Here is a 24,910-nt window from a genome sequence, read left to right on the forward strand (position 1 = left end):
CCGGAGATCAGCACTTGGTAGTGGCATTTAGACCTCGTCCTCGAGAGGGACCTCCTCGCCGTACTCCTCCTCACCCTCGGAGATGGAGGCGTCCTGGTACTGCTGGTACTCGGAGACCAGGTCGTTCATGTTGCTCTCAGCCTCAGTGAACTCCATCTCGTCCATACCCTCACCAGTGTACCAGTGCAAGAAAGCCTTGCGGCGGAACATGGCAGTGAACTGGTCACCGACACGCTTGAACAGCTCCTGGATGGAGGTGGAGTTACCGACGAAGGTGGAAGACATGCGGAGGCCGCGGGGAGGAACAGAGCACAGAGCGGTCTGGACGTTGTTGGGGATCCACTCGACGAAGTAGCTCTGGTTCTTGGTCTGGATGCTGCGCATCTGGTCCTCGACCTCCTTCATGGAGACCTTACCGCGGAACAGAGCAGAGCAGGTGAGGTAACGACCGTTGCGGAAGTCAGAGGCGGCCATCATGTTCTTGGGGTCGAACATCTGCTGGGTCAGCTCGGGGACGCTGACCTGGCGGTAAGAGTGGGCGCCACGGCTGGTCAAAGGAGCGAAGCCGACCATGAAGAAGTGCAGGCGAGGGAAGGGAACCATGTTGACAGCCAGCTTGCGGAGATCGGAGTTGAGCTGACCGGGGAAACGGAGGGAGGTGGTGACACCGGACATCACAGCGGACACGAGGTGGTTCAGGTCGCCGTAGGAGGGCTGAGACAGCTTCAGGGTGCGCATGCAGATGTCGTACAGAGCCTAGAATTATGAATAATTAGTTTCCAGTCCCAAAAAGGCAATATCAAGCATATCAAGTCGGGTCATATTATACCTCGTTGTCGATACAGAAGGTCTCATCGGAGTGCTCAACCAGCTGGTGAACGGAAAGGGTGGCGTTGTAAGGCTCAACAACGGTGTCGGAGACCTTGGGGGAGGGAACGACGGAGAAGGTGGCCATCATGCGGTCGGGGAACTCCTCACGGATCTTGGAGATCAGGAGCGTACCCATACCGGCACCGGTACCACCACCCAGGGAGTGGGTGATCTGGAAACCCTGGAGGCAGTCGCAAGCCTCGGCCTCCCGGCGGACGACATCGACGACCTGGTCGACGAGCTCGGCACCCTCGGTGTAGTGACCCTTGGCCCAGTTGTTACCAGCACCAGATTGGCCGAAGACGAAGTTGTCGGGGCGGAAAAGCTTGCCGAAGGGACCGGCACGGACGGCGTCCATGGTACCGGGCTCCAGGTCGACCAGAACGGCACGAGGAACATACTTGTCACCGGAAGCCTATTCGAACAGTAAACAATCAGATCATGTTCGTGTAGTGAGCCAAAAAGGTTGGGTAAAACTCACGTGGGTGAAGTAAACGTTCATACGCTCCAGCTGGAGGTCGGAAGAACCGTTGTAGCTACCCAAAAACGTTAGACCGCCATTCTCGAATCCAAAAATCATGCCGAGGGGAACTCACTGGCCATCACCATCGAGACCGTGCTCACCGGCGATGGTTTGCCTATTTATTGGTTAGTATAATGCCTCGTATATTCAACAATTGCTCTGTTGGGGTCTGGTGGCACTTACCAGAAAGCGGCACCAATTTGGTTACCCTATACCGCCATAATCGTTAGTTTCATGAAATTTCGCCCATTTGTATCCTCATCGATCCAACAAGTCGAATTCTTCGAAGGGGCACGTACACACTGGCCGGTCTGGAGGTGGACCTATATGTTGGGAAAAAGCTCATGTTAGCAGATTGAACTAGTGGGGTCCGTTCAGGGGTAGGACAACAAAGACGCGTCGAATTCGGGGGAGGAACGTACAATCTCACGCATTGTGGTAAGAGAGGTTGGTGATGGACTAGTAAAAGAGGACTGGAGAAATGAAGGAAGAGGTCGACCTGAAGTCCAGGGAGATGGGAAAGGAGAAGAGTTGGAGCGGTGTGTGTGCGTGGGGATCAACAACAACTTTGGCGCTTCAGGGGGGAGGGGCCTCACCCGAAGGGGAATAGCGCCATCACGGGACCAAGCCGCGTTCGCCCGCGGATGCGAACCACACTTTGCCCATAACAATTAAGTAATACGCATACACCTTCAACTTGCCCGACTACTAGCACAAGGATACAAATGGCAGTATATGATACCTGAAGAGGAGGCTGACAAGAATTGCACATTTTGCGAGCTATCAAAGTAAACTATAAGCTCACCTGATAAAAGCAAAAATTAAAATGACAAGAAAAGAAAACTTCAGTAAGCACAACAATTCCAATCCCACTTGGAAATCCATATACGTCCGCCATCCCAGCTATGATTACTCACTTACCTTGTTTGGGCGCATTTCTCAGAATCAGATAGTCAATCTGGTAACAGGTTCATTTGTCGGCCTATTGCTAGGGATATTTAATTGGTTTTCCGTTGTTTTCAAACCTGTAGTGGTAGTTCAGATCCGTTCCCGTTGTTGTGTTCTTACATGATTTGTGCTTTCCCTTTACTTGGCCGTGCTTTCCACCGCATCGGAGCCCTCCAGCCATGCGCCGAACTCATCCAGTCGCTTCGCTTCGCTGTCAACTTTGGCGTCGAGTCCTCGCTCCGCCATGTCCTCGAGTGCAGCGCGTCGCTCGTTGGTCTTCTTGAATTTCTCGCTTCCATCTGATATGTAAGCCAAAACTCGAAGGCCAGCGAAAATTCGGCCGTTCATTCGCTGCAAGAAACGTGTTTAGCTAGAATTCAAAGTAATCGAATGCGAGGAATTGCCTACCTCGACACATGCCCGGGCAGCCTCGGGGTCGGTAAACCGAACGCTGATGACACCATCCGGTTCTTCGTCATAGAGCACCACGTTGGTCACTTCGCCCATATCGCCAGCAATATTTTCGCATTCTTCGCGGACATCTTGTTTGATGTCCAAAATGGCGGCGGGATCCTCCTGGAAAGAAAGTGTCAGTTAGCACAAAATCAGAGTCATGGAACATGACATGGTGAATAGACCGACCTTGATTTCCTTCAAAGTGAACATGTGTTTTAAGATCATCACCTTGTCAAACTTCGAGCTGGTGTCGGGCAATGCAGAGGGTTCGTCATCGTCCCAGTCGGCGAGTTTGCTGCTGCAGCGTCAGTGAAAGAATATTGCAAAGGAAGGAAAACAACACACCTGTTCATTTTCTGGGTGCGCTCAATAATCTTTTTCTTGTCTCGCGCATTGGTCTGCGACGTGCCATCATGGTTCTTAGTTTTCTTGTAACTGTAGCTGGCAGTCTCCACCCGAATGTAGTTACGCTGCGGTTGTGGCACTGAAGACGGTGAAGGTCGGAGCTCTATGCCATCCAGCAGGGTGATCGCAAGTGGGACTGATTCGTGTCGGAAATACACAACCAGTGCCTCGCCCTTGAATTTGCCATTTTCATCGGTGTACATTTTGATTCGTGGCCGTTGGCTATCGATCTCCTCGGCGATCACTCCGGCCTTTGAGAAGACCTCTTCAATTTCCTCGACCTTGGCATCCAGAGGGAGGTCAGAAACGAAAACCGCGGTATTTTTGGAGGCATTCGGATTCTTAGGGTCCGATGCATTGGCCTAAGGAAAGAAGATTTGTGGTCAGCGCCAGCCCGGAAAAAGGACTGCAAATGGACCGGGCAACTTACGTCGCCTTTCTTCTTGCGCTTCTTCTTATCGCGGGGGTTCGCGATATTTTCATCGACAACGCCTGCAACCTTGTATGCTTCCTGTTGCTGACGGAGCAATTGCTCATCAACCTAGAGAGAGAGGGGGTGTGAGTGTTCCATGCGCTAAGGATGCGGAACCCAAGGTTTCCGCCTTCATTGCAACTCGCGATTCGCGATAGACACGAAGCACACTGGTGACTGGCAAGTTATATACCGTATGAACCCATCGCTTGATCGCTTCGTCGTAGACAAACTCCTGCCCATCCTCTGTTTTCAGAATGTATTTGCCATCGAGTTTGGAGAATGAGATGCGCGGGTCGCGGTCGAACTTGGACTCATCGGTAGGAAGGCTGCGCGCATTCCCGCCGGTCTCGGGACTCTGCGCAGACATCTTGATGGTGGCTGAAAGACAGATCAGTGGTGATTACTGAACGTTGGCTGTCATGGACGGGGAGAAAACAGGGTTGAGTTCGTGGGGCGGGGAGCTGGCCAGGTGAAGCTCCGAGCTCCCCACCGTCGCCGCCTTCATCAGGCAGGTGCCAGCCAGCGACTGCGGCCTGTAGAGGCACGCTTACGTAAGGCTTTTCAACAAGAAGTAACCATGTACCCCAAGGTACTGTATTAGATGTACTATGCTTCTGCAGAAACCGCGACTCAAGAAAATATATGAACTGTTTTTGTTTTTATGCTTTCCATTTTTGATTGGGTATCTGTTAGGGCGCATGAAGCGTAACGAAATAGGATGTTATCTTGAGAAATTCCATGAAAGAATGGCACAAATGAACCGCCGAAAAAGAAGAAATTAAAGTATTAAAGAATGCCAGAGTGAAACCAAAGAGAAACTGAAGAGAATAAAATTAGGCCTTGGTGTCAATGGTAGCGGTGTGTTCGCCCGTGGGAGTAATCGTGCGCTTGGAGCCAGTCTCACTGCCTTCAACGCCGTTGAGAATGTCACGGGTGACCTCGACATAATCGTAGGCAAACTCGCCAATCTCGGCATCATCAATACCCATGATCTCATCCTCCTCGGGAGCACGAAGACTTAGACCGGGAATGAGATTAAGGATGAACAAGATGATGCAAGTGCCAAAGAAGGAGTAGGCAAAGCCGGAGACAGAGTCAGCCAGCTGGTAGCCCAATTGAATGTAATTGTGGTTGATCCAGCCACCAGCAATCTCGGTCGAGCCGTCCAAGTGTGCAATGTAGTCGGCAGCGAAGAGGCCAGTAAGGAGGTTGCCAACAAGACCACCAATACCGTGGACGGCGAAGATATCCAGGGCATCGTCAACCCGGAGCAGGAACTTGAGCTTCGTCGCGTAGTTGCAAGCAATGGCACCCACCACGCCGAAAATAAAAGCAGCCCAGGGCGTAACGAACCCAGATCCGGGAGTGATGGCAACCAGGCCAGCGATAACACCAGAACAGAAGCCGACAGTGGACCACTTGCGCTCCAGACGATAATCCATCAAGCACCAGGTAACACCCCCGACGGCAGCAGCAAGGTTGGTAACAACAGCCGCCATGGCAGCACGAAGGTTGGCGGAAAGGGCTGAGCCGGCGTTGAAACCGAACCAACCAACCCAGAGGAAGACGGTTCCGATGACAACGTGAGTGACATTGTGAGGTCGGTAGTTAAGCTCGTGTGTTCCGTGGCCCCGACGCTTTCCCAACATCAAAGAGTACGCGAGAGCAGCAGATCCGGAGGCGATGTGGACGGGAGTACCACCGGCAAAGTCCAGTCCACCAAGGATGTAAACCCAGCCCGAGGGGTTCCATGTCCAGCAAGCAATGGGATCGTAGATGATTGTCGTCCAGATAAACATGAAGACAATGCAGGGGAGCATGCGACCACGCTCAGCAATGGCACCGACAGCAAGCGCAACGCTAGGTGATTATGTGTTAGTCCATTCGTCAAATTGGAAAATATCCCGGTTGGAGGGAACTCACGTAATGCTGGCGAACATGCCCTGGAAAATAGCGAACAAGATATCGGGAACCTTGTCACCGCCGACAGATGGCTGAGCCAGGACATCCTTCATACCAAAGTTGGAAAGATCACCGATATACTTGCCAGCAGTATGCGAGAAGGCCAACGAGTAGCCCCAGAAGAACCATTGGAACGAAACCACGCCGACCGACATGATCGAGAGCCAAATGAGGGACAGGGCAGACTTGCGACGGGCCAGACCGGAGTAGAAGAACCTAGACGGTAGAAGTTAGCAAATATTGTCGCCAACAGCCTGGCTTTCGAATAAAACGCATACCCAACACCTGGAATCATGAGCAGCACCAGGGCTGACGAAGTAATGATCCAAGAAATATCACCGGCCTGCCATGTCATCGTTAGTCAAGAAAATTCTGGATAGCAACGAATGGGTTCCTGTGGTTACATACATTGTAGTAAATGTTGAGGTCGTCGTGCAGAGAGTCACCGCCACTGGCGATGGTGCCGTTGTACTCAACGGGAGAGGCAGACATGGCGGAGCCCGATGGAGAGGGTCAGTGTAACGGGAAGTGAGAAAGATAAGCCAGTAGGCGATTCCGACCAGGGAGTCCCAGGGTTTCACTGGCCCTCGGATAAGTGTGGTGTGACGAGTTCCGTCCGCCGTAGGGCAGCTGGGTATGTTAGTGCGGAAGTGAAATCACGGGCGACGAGAGACAATTGCTTTAAACCCGATGGTCCAGGCCGAGTAAAGGGGAAGGAGCAGCTGATGTATCCATTTCTGCAGGGATGAGCTGATAATTAAATAGCGACGCAGCGTCCGGACATCAAACGGGGTTTGTCTCCACCACAACGCGCTAGAAGAGCATCGGAACCATCAATCTTAGCCGCAGATAGTGGGAACCAAGCCGGTGGTCATGGTGATTTCTATTATGATTTATCCAATCTGACTGATAGCTGGGGCCAAGAGTGCCCAGTTCTGCCATGTACGGGATAAAAGCGGATTGGGGCGTGTTTCCAGAGAATATGGGTCCTATGCGCCGGGGGATTACGGGTCTGCCCAGGCCGCTATATAGTTCATGGCCTGGAAAGGCACTCAAATCGATCTCTATTAGAGCTAGGTAAATGAATTCTCTAACTGGTTGCCCATGATTATTTCTAATTCTTCGAAGGAATCTCCATGCTTTCAGACCAGGACGGGAAGCCGCAGGCTGCAAGTGAAAGCTCCGTTGCTGTTGTCCGCAACTCGGCCTCGCGTGGTGATAAGCAGGGAGATGAAGCACGGACGATAGCGTGAAACTGAATGACTGACAGTAGCGAATAATCGAAACCAGGCCTTTGATTACCGACGATACGACGAATGCCGTGAAGGACCATCGGATGGCCAGCCCGAGTGACGGCTGTCACTGGCTGTAGATATGATGCCCTCCGCGCGCCAATCAGCGGCCAGGCCTTATCTGGGCCCAGAAGCTGCCCGTACGCGGGACTGCTGCTGCCTCTTTGGGACGCCAACACAAATCGCCACTGCTTTTCCCGGGAATTATTCTGTACTGATTTATTGTCATTGTTCTTTGTTGCTTATTGTGCGATTTTGAATGGCAATCAGGCTGTCCGGTCGCAATGTGTACATTGAATACATAGGGTCAGTGGACCGATGATCCAACGGGCTCTTATCTGTCATAGAATGAACAGCCAATCAGCGCCGCCATATTCGACCTCTCACGCGGCTTATCAACCTGTCATCCAACAACACCCTTACGCCAGGGGCCGCCGATATTATTCGTCATGCTCCTTCATTTTGTCTTTTTTGGCTTCATTTGAATTTCTTGCGATTTCTTGGCTGACATTTCCACTGCCTCGACCGGCGCCTCTGACACAATTGATTCCTAATGAGAAGGACACTCAAAGCCCTCCCGACAAATACTGAATTAAGCGAACGCATGCAATACACGTCTGCGGATCATAGCCTCAAAGCTTAGAGAATCAATGATTGTCCTCCCCCTCGCATTTGGTTCCGAGGAATGTATGGGAAACGGCTCTTTCTCCGAGGCTGCAGCTCCCTGCGCAGGTACGGAATACGGAGTACCGTGCAACCGCGAAGAGATGAACGCATGGAGCGACAGCAACTTGGCCAGCAGCCACGCGGTCCGGGGAGTGCCAAGTCCAGATAAGCACTGGCTCCCTCATTGGCCGGGGATTATTGAAAGGCTGCTTCGGCATCCCGAAATGAGTCTTGGCATTGGCCCTACAAAGACCTGTACAGAGGCTCAGTCTTGGTCTCGATGGACTTCAACAGGTTACGTCAATATGTAGCAGCGATCAGTCATTGATGACACTTTTGATTTATCTGGTCTGCTATCTGATGAAATGCTTGCTCTGCTTCTATGGCGGGTGATTCCGGGGAACCGAAGACTCTCACTGGAAATTCTGTGAAAGAATGAAGGCTTCCCAAGCTAGAACATGAGTGCCCGTTAATCCAACTATAAATTTCAGGCTATTGCTGTTTTCTTCGTTAAATAAGGTCTCACTAGAAACTCGCAGGGACCAATTGTCTAGATCGCGATTTCCATTCAGCTCCACTGATCTACATGGTTAGGGAGTTTCCCAGGATCCACCAATCTGGTGAATGGCTAGGGCAAATGATCGACGGCGGAGTTGGAAAGAAGGGAAAAAAATTGGCGGTCATCCATTAGGCGGGGTTTCTTGAGCATTGACAATCCTAATTTGATGACGATAGAAAATGCCAAGTGATCACTCTTGTTATTATCAGTCGGAGATCCGAAGGCAACCTGCATATCATGGCGCCTCCGGAATGCATAATTCGGCAGGACACGAACTGTTAAATGTATGTGGGTTTTCTTGTTGTCTTTCGGTCTGAGGGCTATGTATGTGAAGTTGGGACCTTAATACTTGTGAACAGCACCTGTGAGGAGAGAAGGATTTTCCTCCTATTTCTTAGCGCAGGGTACACTACCTAGCAATTTGCTCCATTGCGCCACACACACTGAAGGATAAATAATTTATTCATTCGCGAAATTTTCATCATCCACTTGGCTTCATTGCTTTTGCAGGACGAGTTTGATGGTATCTTTATCTGTTTATTATATCCCATGTCTCAGCAGTGTACGATTCATTGACTTCCCAGGCCAGACAGAGCTTACGTTGCAAGCCTGGAAGACAATTCGAATTTAGTAGTAACTGTCGTACTCCTTGTATATAGCAGAGACGAATATGCAAAGATCCATGTCTGACAGAGACGCGGCTCTATTGGTGAAGGCAGCATATTCTCTGAATTAATGACGAATAGTTTCACAATATACACCACTTCATTGCGAAAAGAAAGTCGGTACATCAAAGCTATTGCTCTAACTGGTATACTCCTTAACCAGTTTGATGCATTCCTAAGGTTCAGCTCATATGCTCCGCAGTTTTACCCGTTACACTATCCCCCGAGTTGACGAGGTATATCCTGGGACCTGCGTACGGTTTAACGACCATCGTTGTCTCAAGATTTAGCGACTTAATTCAGGTATAACATGCATATTCTAAAACTTCTGAGTATTCAACCGAGTATGTCAAATTAGAACTCACGGGCAGTTCCAAATTCTGTGAAGTTGGTCCAACTCTTGGTCTAGGCAGCGTGATCAACACCCGTGACCAGGGACGGGGATGTCAAAATTAATATAAATCGAGACGCGTAACTCGGTGCCACGTACGTGACTGGCATTCGCAACCAGCTGAAAATGAGAAACACTGCAGGCGACCTGTCACGACCAGCTGAATGGTGAGCCAGTGCAAAAGGCCCAAAAGGGAGGCTGACAGGTTTTCGGCCGTTGCCCCAGCCGGCAGTCGACCCCATTGGTTGCGCCTCCGGCACCGCCACACGGCCCCTATCGCCTAAGCTGCCGCCAACGTTGAGGTCGGATGCTTCCCCATCCTCACGTTGCAGCTTCCCACACACGGCCCTCGGTCCACCATGGAGCACCCGGACATCGCCAACCATGACTCGGATGGCTCGGGGTCTTCGGACGAATATCCTCCCCAGTACCCTCTGATGGCCAACGCATCCTTTGGGGAATCCTTCGATCCGCAGGTCCAGACACCGGCCACCACGATCACTTCCTCTCCTCCCTCCCATACCTCGAGTTTGTCCTCATGGTCTAGCACGCCCACTACCCGCCCACGCGGGTCTAGCGTTGGGGCCTCTACCGTGCTCGAGAAGCCTGACACCCATGCGATGGCCGGCGATCTGCGACCGCAACGCCCGTCTGGTCCCGCGAGAACCCCCTCCAACACTTACGCCCCTCAACGTCGACCGCCACAGTACATCAGCCTCCAAAACGACCGCCAACGCTCATCCTCAAGCAAGCGAAACACACGACGCGATCCAAACGCGCAATATCGCGCCCAGGAAAAAGCATATGTGCAGCGGATTCGGGCCAACCCTCAAGCGTGGCATCATCATTTTAGCGACGCGCAGTCTCCCAATATGATGGTCGCCGACGCTGACCTGGAGGATCCCTCCCCGTCCTCCGAAGCTCCTTATGAAGATGACCCTTACGACCCCGACACCCAACTCTTCCTGCCCGACGACAACCTTCCGAGCATGGAGGAGCTCAAGCACCCGAAGAATCAGGAACGACTCGAATGGCACTCCATGCTTGCATCTGTCTTGAAAGGCGACGTGGTCAGGCAAGAAAAACAGCGTTTGATTGGTTCGACCGAATCCCAACGCTCGGCCGCTCTGAGCCATGCCCTTTGGCTTGGTGTCAGATCAAGGACATGCGGTCGCAGTATCCCACTTCAGTGGAAGCTGATTGAGGATGCTCGCTCCCACATTGCACCACTTGTCGAAGATATCATTAACTTTCAAATCAAAGGCGAAGCTGAAATTGGCAAGCCACCCCGGCAGCAAGTCGAGGATGTCGTGGAAAAGGTCGAGACGTGCGAGGTTCTCTACTCAACGTCCAAGGAATTGGAGACAGCAAACCCTCGTGCTGCGTCGGAAGAATTCTACTCCAGCCGTGCAGCAATTTTCGCCTGGCACAACATCACCGCTCTTATCAACACTCAGCTTGCCGTTCTTCAAAGTTGGGTGGGTAACGATGCCCTCGATTTCACAGCAGCCAGGGAAAAGTCCGACAAGAGCGAACTGTCGGATGACTCCTCGTTTTTGGATCGTATCATGAAGGAAGACGGCCTGAAGACGCTTCAGGGTAACCACAGTATGCTTAACGGAATTGGCGCCGTTATTGAGAAAGCGAAGAGTACCTTGATTGAAAATTCGGAAGCTTTTGCGGCTCGCCACTTGCCTCCATACATTGAGGAGCTCTTAACATTGATCAACTTCCCGTCTCGATTGATTCAAGAGATCATTCGTGTGCGTCTGTCTTACGCAAAGAACATGAAGGATCCAGCACAGCAATCCCCCATCCTAGTGGACCAAATGATCTCTCAATTCCAAATTTTGATGAGAGTGGCGGTTCAGATCAAGCAAACTTACCTGGCTATCTCACGCCCTGAGCCTGGCTGGGATCTCCCACCTTGTGTTGACGAGAACTTCGACTCCGTGGTTCTGGATGCCATGAAATACTATTTCCGCCTCTTGAACTGGAAGCTCAACGCCAATAAAAACACATTTAAGGAAGCTGAGATTCTTGAGCAAGAGTGGGGATACTCTTATGAGATTGGCCGGGAACTTGATGGCGGTGACATCGAAGTGGCAGAGCAGTTCAGGTACGTATTTTTTGACTTCCAACACTACACCTCATACTAATGAAAGGAAAAGTGCCTTGACTGCCAAATCACTTCAACGACTCATGATCCATTTTGAACGCGAACTGGTTCCCAGACCCAAAGAGACCGTGACAGATATGGACAAACGATACAAGAGTATCCTGGATTCGACACGTATTCGGCAGCGGAAGCTGTATCGATTTTCTAGGTTCCTGTGTCAGCTGTTCGAGAACGCAACCGAATATAATCTATCAGCTGACATCGCCTACGAATTTTTCGAGGCGCTGTTGGTATCCGACCATTTCCTTGTCACTTCTCCAGGCTCGGTTGGTCAAAAAGGAGTCTACTTGATCGCACATCATTCTTTGTGGAATCGTCCAGCCGACATACAAGCCATCCTTGCCACATCTTTCCGCGAAGACAGCTCCGCTACAGACTCATCTCACAGCCCATATGTCCTTGTCATTCGGCCCGAGAAGCCCCTTGGATGGGGTGGTAAGGAAATGCATGTGGACATGTTGGAACAGCCAACCGATGTCCGTCTCGGTAAGCTTCGACTCGTTGTCGAAGGCATGCAGGAACGACTCCAAAACGCAAGAATGGAGTTGACGCAGCTTACTGGGATCCAGCTGGACATGTCAATTGAGCAACGTGCCAACCTTGGCCGTGTCAATGTGGAACTTAATAAGATCAAGAAGATCTCTTTCAAGTTATCCATGGCCATTATGGATAGCGTGGCTGTGATCAAGGATCAACTTCGCCAGAAAACCTGGGAGAACAACGAACTCGTTCAGGCCTGTTATGCATTTGCGACTGAATTTGGTAAACGATCTTCCAATTATGTTGATGCAAATAGACGTGCTATGAATAGTGCACGACTGGTGGAATTATCCCTTGACTGGGTTTCGTTTATCTGCGACGAGTGTGATGCGGCAGATCGAAAAACTTTCAAATGGGCAGTGGCTGCACTTGAGTTTGCCATGGCAATCACCTCGAGCCGACACCTCTTGTCTCTGAATGAGGAGCAATTTAGCCGTCTCAGGTCAAAGGTGGCAGGTTGCATGTCGCTGCTTATTTCGCATTTCGATATTATGGGTGCCCGATCTTCCCTGGCAGCTCAAGCCGAGAAGCAGCGCATGGAAGAACGTGCTGGTGCCCGCAAAATTGGCCACGGTCGTATTCTGAGCGATGAGGAGGCATCTAAGCTTGTTCGCGACCAATGGTATGCCGGGGTGCTGGAAATTGAAGAACGGAGAGTCGAGGAAGATGCCAAACGGCAGGCCCTTGGTAGAGTGCTGGAAGGCTCTAACGAGGCCGATAGGTCCCTTACCGTGCTATCATCTTCTGCCACCAACGTTACTCTCCGTTGGCAACAAGGCCAGTTCATTGGGGGTGGAACCTTCGGGTCCGTGTACGTTGCTATCAATTTGGACAGCAATTACTTGATGGCGGTCAAGGAGATTCGATTGCAAGATCCTCAGTTGATCCCCAAGATTGCCCAGCAGATTCGCGATGAAATGGGTGTGCTTGAGGTGCTGGATCATCCGAATATCGTTTCCTACCACGGCATTGAAGTCCATCGCGACAAGGTCTATATCTTCATGGAATACTGCTCTGGCGGCTCTCTTGCTAGCTTGCTGGAGCATGGCCGTGTTGAAGATGAAACTGTCATCATGGTTTATGCCCTTCAGCTCCTCGAGGGTCTCGCTTATCTGCATCAAGCGGGCATTGTCCACCGTGATATCAAGCCCGAGAATGTTCTGCTTGATCACAATGGAGTCATCAAGTACGTCGACTTCGGCGCTGCCAAGATCATCGCTCGATCGGGTCGCACTGTGGCTCCAATGGACGGTCCTAATGGCAAGAATGACCAACTTCAAAACCGGGGCAAGAACCAGAAGACCACCACCGGAACTCCGATGTACATGTCGCCCGAAGTCATCCGCGGCGACTCCCCCAACTTGGTCAATCGCCAAGGTGCCGTGGACATCTGGTCTCTTGGCTGCGTGATCCTCGAGATGGCCACAGGCCGTCGCCCATGGTCCACCCTGGATAACGAATGGGCAATCATGTACAATATTGCTCAAGGCAATCAGCCATCACTGCCGACCCATGATCAACTCAGTGACCAGGGTATCGATTTCCTTAGCCGCTGCTTCGAATGTGACCCTGTCAAACGACCCACCGCTGCGGAGCTTCTTCAGCACGAGTGGATTGTCTCCATCCGCCAACAAGTGGTACTGGAGCCTCCAACTCCGGGCAGCGATACTGGAGGCTACAGTAGCTCCTCTGGCTCTGCCACCCGTCAAAACTCCTACGTGGCATGATTGCACTTTCTTCTATTCACTCATTCGCCTTTCTATATGCCATGTGTATGGCATTGATCTCAAAAGCGAGCCATTTTCCTCTCGCCACTTTGCTTCCTCTACACTCGCTCGATCTCGACTCATACACTCTCAGACGGCATCGCATGTGATACCCCCCCTATGCTACTTGTTCTTGTTTAACGACTCCACATTTCTGTCATTCCCATGACTCGCATATTCGAGAGTTGCGAACTCTCGTTCATTTGATTTTCATGTTTCGGTGTTGGTCCTTTGCATTGGTTGTTTATGTATGATGCTTCTGAGTACAGGAAAAAAGGGGTATTTCGCTGTTTCGTTTGGCGCTTGATATTACTGCGTGCATATAAAAAATCGTCAAATATGGTTTTTTCTTACGTCACTGCGTGACTTTTTATTTCAGAAGGGCTTTTCGTAAGACCTTATATTACACCGTAGGCCGAGTTCAACCCTTATACCATACTGGTGAATATTCGGTCCACCGTTCAGGCCTACTTGAGAATAGAATCAAATGCTGTTCGTGGGGACACTCAACACTACCCTAGAATTGGATGCGAGTGTTATTGCATATTGCAGGCGTCTCAGTGAATTAATTGACGTTGTGATGCATCAAAGTTGAATTACTTTATCTATACTTGGACCGCTGCATGGTAAGATTAGAGCACCTGAGTATATTATTGTTCATCCAATTGTAAGACGAAAGACAGCTACAATACACTTGTACGGATTTACACGTCAATGTACAACGAATGATCGAGCACATGCAAGTGATTGACATTTCAAGTGTACCTACGAGGGGTTTCGGTAATGTGAAAATTCAATAGAATTTACTGGATCGGATGTGCCCAAGTCTGCTGCAGTACAGCCACACTACACGTGGCATACGTATTCCAACTAACATCCAGAACTAGATGGCGGTAGACAATAATAAAAACGATAGAGAAGAAAGAAAAGGTAAAACAAAATCTCTCAAGAAAAGAGAGATTCGTATCACCACAGAAGAGAAACGCCGGTTCCTGGGCTAGATCGAGAGTTCGTGAGACATGAAATACAATTTGAAAATGAGGTGGCAAGGTTCGCCGGAGCTTTGCCAATTGGGTATCTGTGGTATCGGAAGCTTCAAACCCCTAGCACTGCGGGAGTTCGCTAAGCAGAGGAAAGTTGTGTGATGAAGGTCTTGGTTGAGAAGAGAGATTATGATCTTCTTGTAGAGTCGAAATAATTGACACCAGGGGGCGCCGGTCGGCCTGGTGCATGAAAGGGAAAGGTGGGAAGGAGGTTGTGTTCCATGTAGAAAAGACGAGTAAATGGCCATAGTGATGGCCAGGTAAGGGCAAGCAACGAAGTTCGGGTTTAACGGAACTCGACTGCTGGCGCACATCCACGATCTTCGACATGCTTAAGTTCAAGCTGCTGGAATCTGAAAAAGAATTGTCAGTGACGGAAATTAGATAGGAGTTCCAGAACGATTAACTTACCGCTCACTCTTTGCATGGAAGTACACGCCACTGACGGTTCCATGAATCTGGTTGAAGCAGATGTAATAGAATCCTTCGAAACTAGCGCCGGAGATCGTGCGCACTCTGTGGTCCGGGACGAGGAAGTATTCTTTCCACCGCATGAAGACATGCTCATTCTGGGAGAAGTTGCGCAGCGTGAAGTCGGTCTTCTTCGCTTGTTTAGCTAGCGGTTTCCAGGCAGGAAACCGAGACCAGTGGTGTATGTCCGTCTTTTCGTTGGCGCCCCATTCTTCGTTGCGTGTGATGAAACTGTGCTTGGTACCGATCATTTCTCCCTCGAAAAATGTGGTCAAAGTAGGATGATCCTCAGTGAGGCCTGTGAAGATAGTCAACGGTTAGATGGCGATTCATTATCCATGGTCACTCAGATACGACTCACCTTGAATGCGCAGATAGCCGCAAAGATAGGACTCGGCTACGTCCACATGCTTGATCTCGACATCGACATTGTAGACTTGTTTATCCGACATCTGCGTACCGGCAAACCGGCATCCGGAGCGAAGAAACGACGAGGTATGGTTTGGTAGGAGCTGTCGCGTTGGTTAGCTGAGTGGCGCATTCGCTGACCGGATCGGAGTGATACGTACCCGAACGTTTGAAAACTCATACCGCATCAGCGACGACGTTGGCATCGCCGGCGACGACGAATCTCGGGCGCGTGGATCCGTTGGTGAGACAGATCTATCGCGCTCTATGTCAAGGTCCGTACGAGCAGACAACTTCTGCTCCACTTTAAGCGTCTCGGGCGCTAATAGCGCACTTCCTTCATCGGTCCGACTCAGCACGGTCGGCGCAGTAGCACCCGAGGGTGAGAGGATATCTTCGAGGGCATCGCTGGCCGAGCCGGTGGAATCCGGCGAGTCTCTCCAGGCTGAGATGCGATCAAGGTCCGGTGGACAGGTGCGAGTGGAGATCACCTCGGCGATCGAAGTCGGCTGGTTGTCACTCGGAGTCGGCATTGAGGATGAATCAAGGGAGGAGGAGGGTAGACATCGGTTCAAATCAAAACGCGCCTAAGTAAATCCACGAAAGAATCGAAGAGGGAAGAAGGGGGAGAGGAAGGAGAAGGGAAGTGAGAAGTCTGTATTCGGGGGGAGGCGGCCTATTTGGCCTGGGGTCATGCGAGCGCGGGGGAGGCGTTCCTGCCTGAGGCATGTTTCTACGTCAGGAACGCCCGAGCCCTTGACGCATCAAGAACATGCAGCTGGCAATTGTTCCGAGTAAAATCCCGTAGGCCGAGCCGCCGCGCTCGGCGAATGCCAGTAATTATACAAAAGGCTCTCTATGTGCTCAGTGGTAACCACTGAATACTATCCCAAATTTCGAATGTGGCAAAATCGAGCCAGTTTCACATTATCTCAATGGAGTTCAGTGCTAACTAGATATCAAGTACGAAAATCATAAATTCGCTCTCCCTAGAAAAATGCCTTGAACGCCCGGTATCGCAGAATAAAAGGAAAATTTCGTGTCTCCAGTTCTTTTCTCCTTCTCACTCAGCCTTACCCCTAGATGGGTTTGATCTGTCGTAAAATCATTGGCGTATGTTCACTCACTTGCCAATCTGGCGCAGTTGAATATTCCGGGAGCGGACGTACCTTGAAGTGCAATGAGATCAAGGAAAAAACAAGGGCCTTGAGGTCCTGAACCAGGTAATAGAAGACTCGCAGACCCTCAGGATCCTCTGATTCAACGACGTCGACCATCGAGCCGATCTTCGCGGTCTGGGCGGCAAACGCGGTTAGTATTGAAAAATAAATTTCTTGACCGTCATTTCAGAGTGGATATCATACCTCAAACGAAATTTGTTCGCCTCCCATGCGGATCTCCAGCTCCTGGCGACCATCCTTGTTCTTCTGCGGCCACTTCGAATCGTCCTCCCTACGCGAGGTCAGTCCAATAGTTCCACAGCCGAAGAGCTCTCAAGCATTTTGGACCGCTTACTTCATGATTTCACTTTGCTTGATGATTTTCTTCATCGTCTTGACAATCTCCTGGCTCACACACACTGCACACCTATCAGTTTATTTGATGCGCTGTTCCGGGGTTGGAGGTGGGCACTCACTTTCCTTGCGGATAAGCGAATCATTGCGGTAGTTGGAGTTGTTTGCATAGCGCACAGCGGCGCAGCTGCCATCTTCGAGGACGCGGAGATCGAATTCTGAGCGACCATAGTAAGCAATCTATTTATGCCGGTCGTTCATCGTGGATATGGGAATGTGGACGTAGACTAACCTAGGAACTCATGGCCGAAACGCCCCGAGTGACCTGAACTGTGAGATTGTCAGCAACCGTGGCGATCTGTGCCCGGGCGCATCGTACTTACTAGTAACGGACATAGAAGTTTTCGTTGTCAGCCATCTTGACAAGCTTGCGCGTGAGATTGACTGCCGGTTTGCGCGCGTGTCGAGGTGACGAATTGACGAATTGGCGCTGAGCGAGCTTCGGGGAAAGTGAAGGCGGCGGGCAGTGTGGTCGGCTTAGTCATCCACACAGATGGGGCCCGCAAAGGGACAGGTTGATGCTTCCCACCCCCCTCTACATTGCGCATCCAAACCAGCACGCCGATGATTTTTAGGCTGGCGAGGGGTGTTGGATTACTTTAATTGCGCATTACTGACCTTGGCCTGACCTCCTGTTCCCGGGAGATTTCTTCTGGTGCGTGCCTAGGGTGCGCTGAGGTGTTCAAAACATCCCCCGAACTGACAACTTGCAGCTCCCCTTCGATCCGGCCGTCGCTTTCGATCAACCACCATGGCGTCCTTCCTCGAAAATGCATACAGTCTGGTCCACCTGGACAATACAGCGGACCAGCCTACTGTGCAGGAGCTCAAACTCCAGCTGGAAAAGGGCACCGATGAGACAAAACTGGAGACGATGCGGACAATTATCACGATCATGCTCAACGGCGACCCGATGCCCCAGATCCTGATGCACATCATTCGTTTTGTTATGCCGTCGAAGAGCAAGGCATTGAAGAAGTTGCTCTACTTCTACTACGAAATCTGCCCGAAGCTCGACTCTAATGGCAAACTGAAGCAGGAGATGATCTTGGTCTGGTAAGGAGGAACCGCAGCCAGCCATCACCCGAGCAACTTCAATTGACTAACACGTCTTGCTTTCTAGCAACGGTATCCGAAACGACCTTCAGCACCCCAACGAGTACGTCCGGGGTAATACTCTCCGATTCCTGTGTAAGCTGCGTGAGCCCGAACTTATCGAACCCCTCCTTTCCTCGGCCCGCTCGTGCCTCGACCACCGCCATGCCTACGTGCGCAAGAACGCCGTGTGGGCCGTTGCCTCTATCTTCCAACATTCCGAGTCTCTCATCCCCGACGCCCCCGAGCTTCTTCAAACCTTCCTCGAGTCGGAAACGGATGGCACATGCAAGCGTAATGCCTTCGCGGCTCTCATGTCCATTAGCCACCAGAAGGCGCTTGAATACCTCCGTACAACATTTGACACTATCCCCAACACCGATGAGCTTCTCCAGCTAGCAGAACTCGAGTTCCTACGGAAGGATGCTGTGCAGAACCCCCAGAACAAGGTTCGTTGTGCAACTAGATCAATTGTGCTCGGTCGCTAACAGATAACAGTCGCGATATCTCAAACTCATGCTCGAGCTTCTCGATGCTTCTACCAGCACTGTCGTTTATGAAGCCGCCACATCCCTCACTGCTCTGACCAGCAACCCCGTTGCTGTGAAAGCCGCCGCGGGCAAACTGATCGAACTCGCTATTCGGGAGGCCGACAACAATGTTAAGCTCATTGTGCTGGACCGTGTGGACCATCTGAGAATCCATAATGAGGGCGTTCTGGATGACCTGACTATGGAAATTCTGCGTGTCCTCTCTAGTCCCGACATTGATGTCCGGAGAAAGGCTCTTGGCATCGCTCTGGAGATGGTATCAAGCAAGAATGTCGAGGAAATCGTCATGCTTCTTAAGAAGGAACTCGCTAAGACCGTGGATGAGCAATACGAGCAGGTAATTTCTTCTCCACCCATTATTGGGCGTTTCAGTACAGATCTAACCACATTTCTAGAACAATGAATATCGCCAGCTCCTGGTGCAGTCAATACACACTTGCGCCATCAAGTTCTCTGAAATCGCCGCCAGCGTGGTTGATCTGCTGATGGACTTTATTGCCGACTTTAACAACAATTCTGCTGTGGACGTCATTTCTTTCGTCAAAGAGGTTGTTGAGAAGTTCCCTAATCTGCGCGGATCCATCGTCGATCGCCTTGTGTCGACTTTGAGTGAGGTTCGGGCTGGAAAGGTCTACCGTGGTGTCCTCTGGGTTGTTGGAGAGTACTCTCTGGAGGAGAAGGATATCCGCGAGGCGTGGAAGAAGATCCGAGCCAGTCTTGGTGAGATTCCTATCCTGGCCTCCGAGCAACGACTTCTTGAAGAAGTCCCGGAAGACAATGCGCTCCTCCAGGAGCAGGCAAATGGTGCCAAAAATGCTCCCACTGGATCCCGCAAAGTCTTGGCTGATGGCACATACGCCACCGAAAGCGCTCTTACCAGCCAGTCTGCCGCTGCCGCCCGTCTCGAGGCCGTGAAGGCAGCCCAGAAGCCACCCCTTCGCCAACTCATCCTGGATGGCGATTACTACTTGGCGACTGTCCTCTCTTCGACTCTCACCAAGCTCGTCATGCGCCACTCCGAGGTATCCCAGGATGCCGCTCGCACGAACGCTCTGCGCGCCGAGGCCATGCTCATCATGATCTCTATCATGCGCGTTGGCCAATCGCAATTTGTGAAGGCTCCTATTGATGAGGATTCTGTTGACCGTATTATGACCTGTGTTCGCTCTCTGGCCGAGTTCTCTGAAAAGAAGGACCTTGAGACTACTTTCCTGGAGGATACTCGCAAGGCATTCCGCGCTATGGTTCAGGTAGAGGATAAGAAGCGTGCTGCTCAGGAGGCCGTTGAGAAGGCCAAGACTGCTGTTCAGATTGACGATGCCATTCCTATCCGGCAATTCACCAAGAAGAACACTGTTGAGGGTGCCGAGGAGATCGAACTTGATCTTGCCAAAGCCACCGGCGGGGACACCACCGTTGAGAACGCTGCTTCGAAGCTCAGCCGTGTTGTTCAACTCACTGGATTCTCTGACCCCGTTTACGCCGAAGCCTACGTTACTGTCCACCAGTTCGATATCGTTCTCGATGTGTTGCTGGTCAACCAGACCACCGAGACCCTGCAGAACCTTTCTGTTGAGTTCGCTACCCTGGGAGATCTTAAGGTTGTTGAGCGCCCGTCCACTCACAACCTGGGCCCTCGCGACTTCTTGAATGTCCAGGCCACCGTGAAGGTGTCTTCTACTGACACTGGTGTCATCTTCGGAAACATTGTTTACGACGGCCCCAGTTCCACCGAGACCCACGTGGTTATCCTTAACGACATCCATGCCGATATTATGGATTACATCCAGCCTGCCCACTGCACCGAGACCCAATTCCGAACCATGTGGACCGAGTTTGAGTGGGAGAACAAGGTCAATATCAACTCCAAGGCCAAGACCTTGCGTGAATTCCTGAAGCAACTGATGGAGAGCACCAACATGGCTTGCTTGACCCCCGATGCGTCGCTGAAAGGTGACTGCCGCTTCCTGAGCGCCAACCTATATGCCCGGAGTGTATTCGGTATGTTACTATCTATTCTTAATGCCCTCTAGCCTTTTTTTTTTTTTTTTTTTTTTTGCTTGGAATGACTAACTTTTTTTCCTTCTCTAGGCGAGGATGCTCTGGCCAACTTGAGCATTGAAAAGGAGGGTGATGATGGACCCGTTACCGGCTTCGTTCGGATCAGAAGCCGCTCCCAAGGTCTGGCTTTGAGTCTGGGCTCCTTGAAGGGCCTGAAGGCCGCGGCAGCATTCTGAGTAGAAATTTTGCGAATACTTTTTTTTTCCAGCGGGCTGCAGTCTAAATGATGTTTCCTTTTATTTCCCCCGTCTGATCCTCTACTGGTCATCCCATTTCTTTTCGCTTTCCATTTATTTTCTCAAGACAAATTTGTTTTATGACTTGTGTATCAAGGCCGCGGAGTAGTGGAATAGAAATAATGCCTTTTTCCCCGAGACCTTTTGAGAGCCTTTAGATGCCGTTGCACTACATCGTAGATCTGAGGCGTGCAGGGGCCACCTGCAGCCCCAGGAACCGGAACCCGCGGCTGTTGATCCTCGACCCTCCACGCTATCTTTAATCTCTCCCCTAGGACGATTCTTCGTCCCTCCGTCCCTCCGCACATCATTACTTGCCCTCTGCCATGCGCTGATCTGTCTGGACTTGCGCCCAAAATGTCCTCCCTTGATCCGGCTGCGGACCAGCCGGAAACACCTCTGCAGCACGACCAGGCTCTCCTCGTCGACAAAGCGGTTTCTCTCACACTTGGCAGCGACTCTCTCCTGATCGTGGGTAAGCGTTACCAGATGCCAACCCCCAGCATTATCGAGCATTGCTGACAGACACAAAAGATGATCGCACATCTCGCAAACCGGACCGGAGTTGCTGCGGATTATGCAAGAGTAAGCCGGGTCCCTCCACCCCCTCCGGCGATCTCGATAAAGTCAATCTCTCGATGGCGTATCTGCTCAATAAGGCTAAATGATTTTTCGCAATTTCTTTAGAAGCAAAGACGAAGACAACACATGCCGTATCGTTGTACAATATCCTTGACGCCGAAGTGAATCCGTCCAGTCTGGTCATCACCTATGCGCAGCCGTCGACCAAAAACGATGTTGAAGTGACCGCTCTTCATTATCCCATCGCCGAGAAAGAGAAGCCCGCTGCAGAGGCGTGGGTTCAAAATCTACTAGATTTGGCATACGGTATTGCCCAACGCAGGAAGCGACTGAAAGTCCTGGTCAATCCTTTCGGTGGAAAAGGGACAGCCGCGAATTTGTACAAGACTTATGCGGCGCCAGTATTCGCAGCAGCCCGCTGTCATGTGGATGTACAAAACACCGAGTACCGGGGACACGCTATCGAAATCGCGGAGCAGCTCGATCTCGACGCATACGATGCCGTCATCTGTTGCTCAGGCGACGGTCTGCCATACGAGGTCTTCAACGGACTTGGCAAACGATCCAATGGCCGGGAGGCGCTGGCCAAAGTGGCAGTTGCGTTGCTTCCTTGTGGCTCTGGCAACGGCATGACATGGAACTGCCTTGGAACAGGAAGCGTATCAATTGCTGCTTTGGGAATTGTGAAGGCATTGCGTACCCCTCTGGACTTGGTCTCGGTCACACAGCAAAACTCTCGTACTCTGTCTTTCCTGTCGCAGTCCTTCGGAATCGTCGCCGAATCAGACCTGGGCACCGATAACATCCGATGGATGGGCGCACAGCGGTTCACGTACGGCTTTTTGGTTCGTCTTATGCAGCGCACGATATATCCCTGCGATCTGGCCATCAAGGTCGAAATCAACGACAAAAAGGCCATCAAGGATCACTACTCGACCTATATATCTCAGGAAGAGGATCCTTTGGCGGATCGCTTGCGACTTGAGGCTGCAAGCGAAGCGCCAGCACTACCAGAGCTTCAATATGGAACCGTCCAGGATCAAGTTCCCAAGGACTGGGAAGTTGTGCCTGGTGAGCATATGGGCAACTTCTATGCGGGTAACATGGCAGTCATGTCCAAGGATACCAACTTTTTCCCCGCTTCTCTACCAAACGATGGATTGATGGACATTGTCACGATTGATGGTACCGTTAGTCGCGCTACCTCACTCAAGATGATGAACGAGATCTCGACTGGCGGATTTTTCGATATGCCCGACGTGATCATTCGCAAAGCCAAGGCCTTCCGCCTAGTGCCCCACGAAAAGGAAGGCTATATCAGCATCGACGGAGAGCAGGTACCCTTCGAGGCGCTCCAGTGTGAGATCCACCAAGGCTTGGGCACCGTGCTCTCCAAGTCGGGACGTATGTACGAGGCCGAAGGCCCAAGGTGATTGTGTACGACGTTCGTTTCGGCGTTTTCGACTGAGCTCATCGTTGGTCCGCTCCAATTTGCCCTAGATCCTTTGCTATCCCTCCATGATACCCTTATGCAAGAGATCCGTCGCTTCGATGTATTATTGTTTTTAAAGAGCAGTTGTGTGTTTTCCACGGGATCTGCTTAATGGTGCCTCTTGCTCGGATTACGCGCAGCCAATGCTCTGTTCCAGCTGTACAGTTCTGGATTATTCACTTCTAGTAGATGAAACCAATATATTCTATGCCATGCGGCATATCATCCATCCCTAAGATATTTCTTTCCGTTCAACAGATCTATTTATGTTCGTCTCAAGAGCAACGATTTCCAAATAACTTTACATTTTGTCAATACCGTCCAGTTTTCGCTATAAAAATGCTGTACAAATAAATGTTCCTTAGGGTCTAAATTCCTCAGTCATCAAAACCACCCCACTCGCCATCGCTGTCCTCTTCGTCGCCGTCGTTGGTCTGCGGAGCACGGATTCCCCACTCCACCAATCGCTCGTCCTCCAGCGCTTCTGTAGCCCGAGTTCGAACCGGCTTGTAGGGGCTCTCGGTACGGAGCTTCTCCAGAGGTCGCAGAATCAATTCCATGGGCACATCACCCTTAATCTTCCGGTTCTGTGTTCCTTCTTCAGATTCCTCGCCTTCACCTTCGAATTCAAGAACCTTCTCCAATTCGTCGATCCAGATATCCACCAGATGATAACGCAGTCCGTCTGGGCCATGGGGCATAGAAACGTAATCCAAGTCCAGGTCGTCAGAAGGCTGATCAGGGTCAAAGTTGACAGGGCAAAGGGGGCCATCTTCAATGATAGAGATGTAGGCAGAGAGATCAGCCCACTTGCCATCTTCCTCTGAGACATCCTCTTCCTGAACTGGCTCGCTCTCTTCCTGCTTCTTCTGCTTCTTGCCACGACCCTTCTTTCCAGAGTCTTCTCTCTTTCGCTTCTTGCCATCTTCGTTCGGCGAGTTCTTTTTGTCCTTGATTAAAACTTGGAATGCGACTCCGACGTAGCAACGGATCAGGAAGAGGTATTTGTCCAGTCGCAATCGGTCAATAGAGTGGAAGTCACGACCGATGGTAATCCAGAATGCGCGCAAGAAGCGATGGAGGGTAGCATGAGGAAGAGATGGGACGAGGGAATAAGAGAGGGCGCGGGCGAGGGCTTGTTGCGTGAGGGGTCGATCAGAGTGGTAGAAGCCTGTGTAGTGAAGCATTGTGAGCGGAATTTACCCCAGAGAGGTGATTCCAAGTATACGTACAGAAGAAAAGACCCTTCCAAAGCTTCAGAAGGTCGAGAACGCTCAAGTCATTGCGACTGCGCAGGAATAGAGTGAGCGACTCGAGGGCTTTGTCGCGGATTTTCCGGTCTGGAGAGATCAGCTGTTTAGCAATGCGATTTCAGAAGGCGCATTCATATCGGTGTGTCCATACCGCTCGAGGCAAGGTCCCTCACAAAGGGAGTCTTCTGAATGTCCGCCATTGTACTCGAGGCTTGTCTAAACTGCCTGCGTCGATCTCCGCGATAAATTATTTTTTCTGATAGCAGGTTTGCACTGTTTGCTCAGCGCCTTGGTTCATGCCTCAGGTGTCCACCGGATGCAAATCGTTAACCATGTGATGACTCAGCGGCAGCGGCGTCGTGGTGCTAACTACTTCAGAACCCACTCGCTCTTGACATCACCACTCTGGCAACGGTCCAATGACAATTGAAGTTCCCTGCTCCCAAT

General features: G+C 51.1%; 9 protein-coding genes across 9 annotated transcripts; 3 read left to right on the plus strand and 6 right to left on the minus strand.

Moving 5' to 3' along the window:
• Positions 1–27: 27 nt before the first annotated feature.
• On the minus strand, positions 28–1,827 carry N7532_011703 (tubulin beta chain; the record flags this gene model as incomplete). Its single annotated transcript, XM_056624194.1, has 7 exons — positions 28–756; positions 830–1,285; positions 1,352–1,406; positions 1,467–1,508; positions 1,577–1,602; positions 1,693–1,716; positions 1,816–1,827. The coding sequence occupies 7 exons, from the start codon at positions 1,825–1,827 to the stop codon at positions 28–30; spliced, it is 1,344 nt and encodes a 447-aa protein (XP_056469182.1).
• Positions 1,828–2,479: 652 nt separating this feature from the next.
• On the minus strand, positions 2,480–4,044 carry N7532_011704 (U2 snRNP complex subunit CUS2; the record flags this gene model as incomplete). The annotated part of the gene is made up of 6 exons (XM_056624195.1): positions 2,480–2,692; positions 2,750–2,917; positions 2,984–3,092; positions 3,143–3,564; positions 3,633–3,743; positions 3,868–4,044. 6 exons carry the CDS (start codon positions 4,042–4,044, stop codon positions 2,480–2,482), a joined length of 1,200 nt encoding a protein of 399 aa, XP_056469183.1.
• Positions 4,045–4,510: 466 nt separating this feature from the next.
• Positions 4,511–6,131, minus strand: N7532_011705 (ammonium permease MEP2; the record flags this gene model as incomplete). Its single annotated transcript, XM_056624196.1, has 4 exons — positions 4,511–5,537; positions 5,601–5,855; positions 5,918–5,982; positions 6,048–6,131. 4 exons carry the CDS (start codon positions 6,129–6,131, stop codon positions 4,511–4,513), a joined length of 1,431 nt encoding a protein of 476 aa, XP_056469184.1.
• A 3,440-nt stretch (positions 6,132–9,571) lies between these two features.
• sskB (uncharacterized protein) lies at positions 9,572–13,658 on the plus strand (the record flags this gene model as incomplete). The annotated part of the gene is made up of 2 exons (XM_056624197.1): positions 9,572–11,331; positions 11,384–13,658. The coding sequence occupies 2 exons, from the start codon at positions 9,572–9,574 to the stop codon at positions 13,656–13,658; spliced, it is 4,035 nt and encodes a 1,344-aa protein (XP_056469185.1).
• Positions 13,659–15,026: 1,368 nt separating this feature from the next.
• Positions 15,027–16,152, minus strand: N7532_011707 (GID4/VID24 family protein; the record flags this gene model as incomplete). Its single annotated transcript, XM_056624198.1, has 4 exons — positions 15,027–15,093; positions 15,152–15,509; positions 15,573–15,723; positions 15,781–16,152. The coding sequence occupies 4 exons, from the start codon at positions 16,150–16,152 to the stop codon at positions 15,027–15,029; spliced, it is 948 nt and encodes a 315-aa protein (XP_056469186.1).
• A 546-nt stretch (positions 16,153–16,698) lies between these two features.
• N7532_011708 (mago nashi family protein) lies at positions 16,699–17,551 on the minus strand (the record flags this gene model as incomplete). Its single annotated transcript, XM_056624199.1, has 7 exons — positions 16,699–16,713; positions 16,789–16,914; positions 16,984–17,071; positions 17,135–17,198; positions 17,256–17,351; positions 17,426–17,463; positions 17,517–17,551. The coding sequence occupies 7 exons, from the start codon at positions 17,549–17,551 to the stop codon at positions 16,699–16,701; spliced, it is 462 nt and encodes a 153-aa protein (XP_056469187.1).
• A 393-nt stretch (positions 17,552–17,944) lies between these two features.
• On the plus strand, positions 17,945–21,076 carry N7532_011709 (coatomer subunit beta; the record flags this gene model as incomplete). Its single annotated transcript, XM_056624200.1, has 5 exons — positions 17,945–18,249; positions 18,317–18,737; positions 18,787–19,176; positions 19,235–20,840; positions 20,931–21,076. The coding sequence occupies 5 exons, from the start codon at positions 17,945–17,947 to the stop codon at positions 21,074–21,076; spliced, it is 2,868 nt and encodes a 955-aa protein (XP_056469188.1).
• Positions 21,077–21,493: 417 nt separating this feature from the next.
• On the plus strand, positions 21,494–23,151 carry N7532_011710 (uncharacterized protein; the record flags this gene model as incomplete). The annotated part of the gene is made up of 3 exons (XM_056624201.1): positions 21,494–21,611; positions 21,671–21,762; positions 21,832–23,151. The coding sequence occupies 3 exons, from the start codon at positions 21,494–21,496 to the stop codon at positions 23,149–23,151; spliced, it is 1,530 nt and encodes a 509-aa protein (XP_056469189.1).
• Positions 23,152–23,587: 436 nt separating this feature from the next.
• On the minus strand, positions 23,588–24,663 carry N7532_011711 (ribosomal RNA processing 1 family protein; the record flags this gene model as incomplete). Its single annotated transcript, XM_056624202.1, has 3 exons — positions 23,588–24,381; positions 24,443–24,550; positions 24,615–24,663. The coding sequence occupies 3 exons, from the start codon at positions 24,661–24,663 to the stop codon at positions 23,588–23,590; spliced, it is 951 nt and encodes a 316-aa protein (XP_056469190.1).
• Between the last annotated feature and the right edge of the window lie 247 nt (positions 24,664–24,910).

This window comes from Penicillium argentinense (assembly GCF_028826775.1).
Source record: "Penicillium argentinense strain IBT 30761 chromosome Unknown utg000011l_segment0_segment0, whole genome shotgun sequence".
Taxonomy (NCBI): domain Eukaryota; kingdom Fungi; phylum Ascomycota; class Eurotiomycetes; order Eurotiales; family Aspergillaceae; genus Penicillium; species Penicillium argentinense.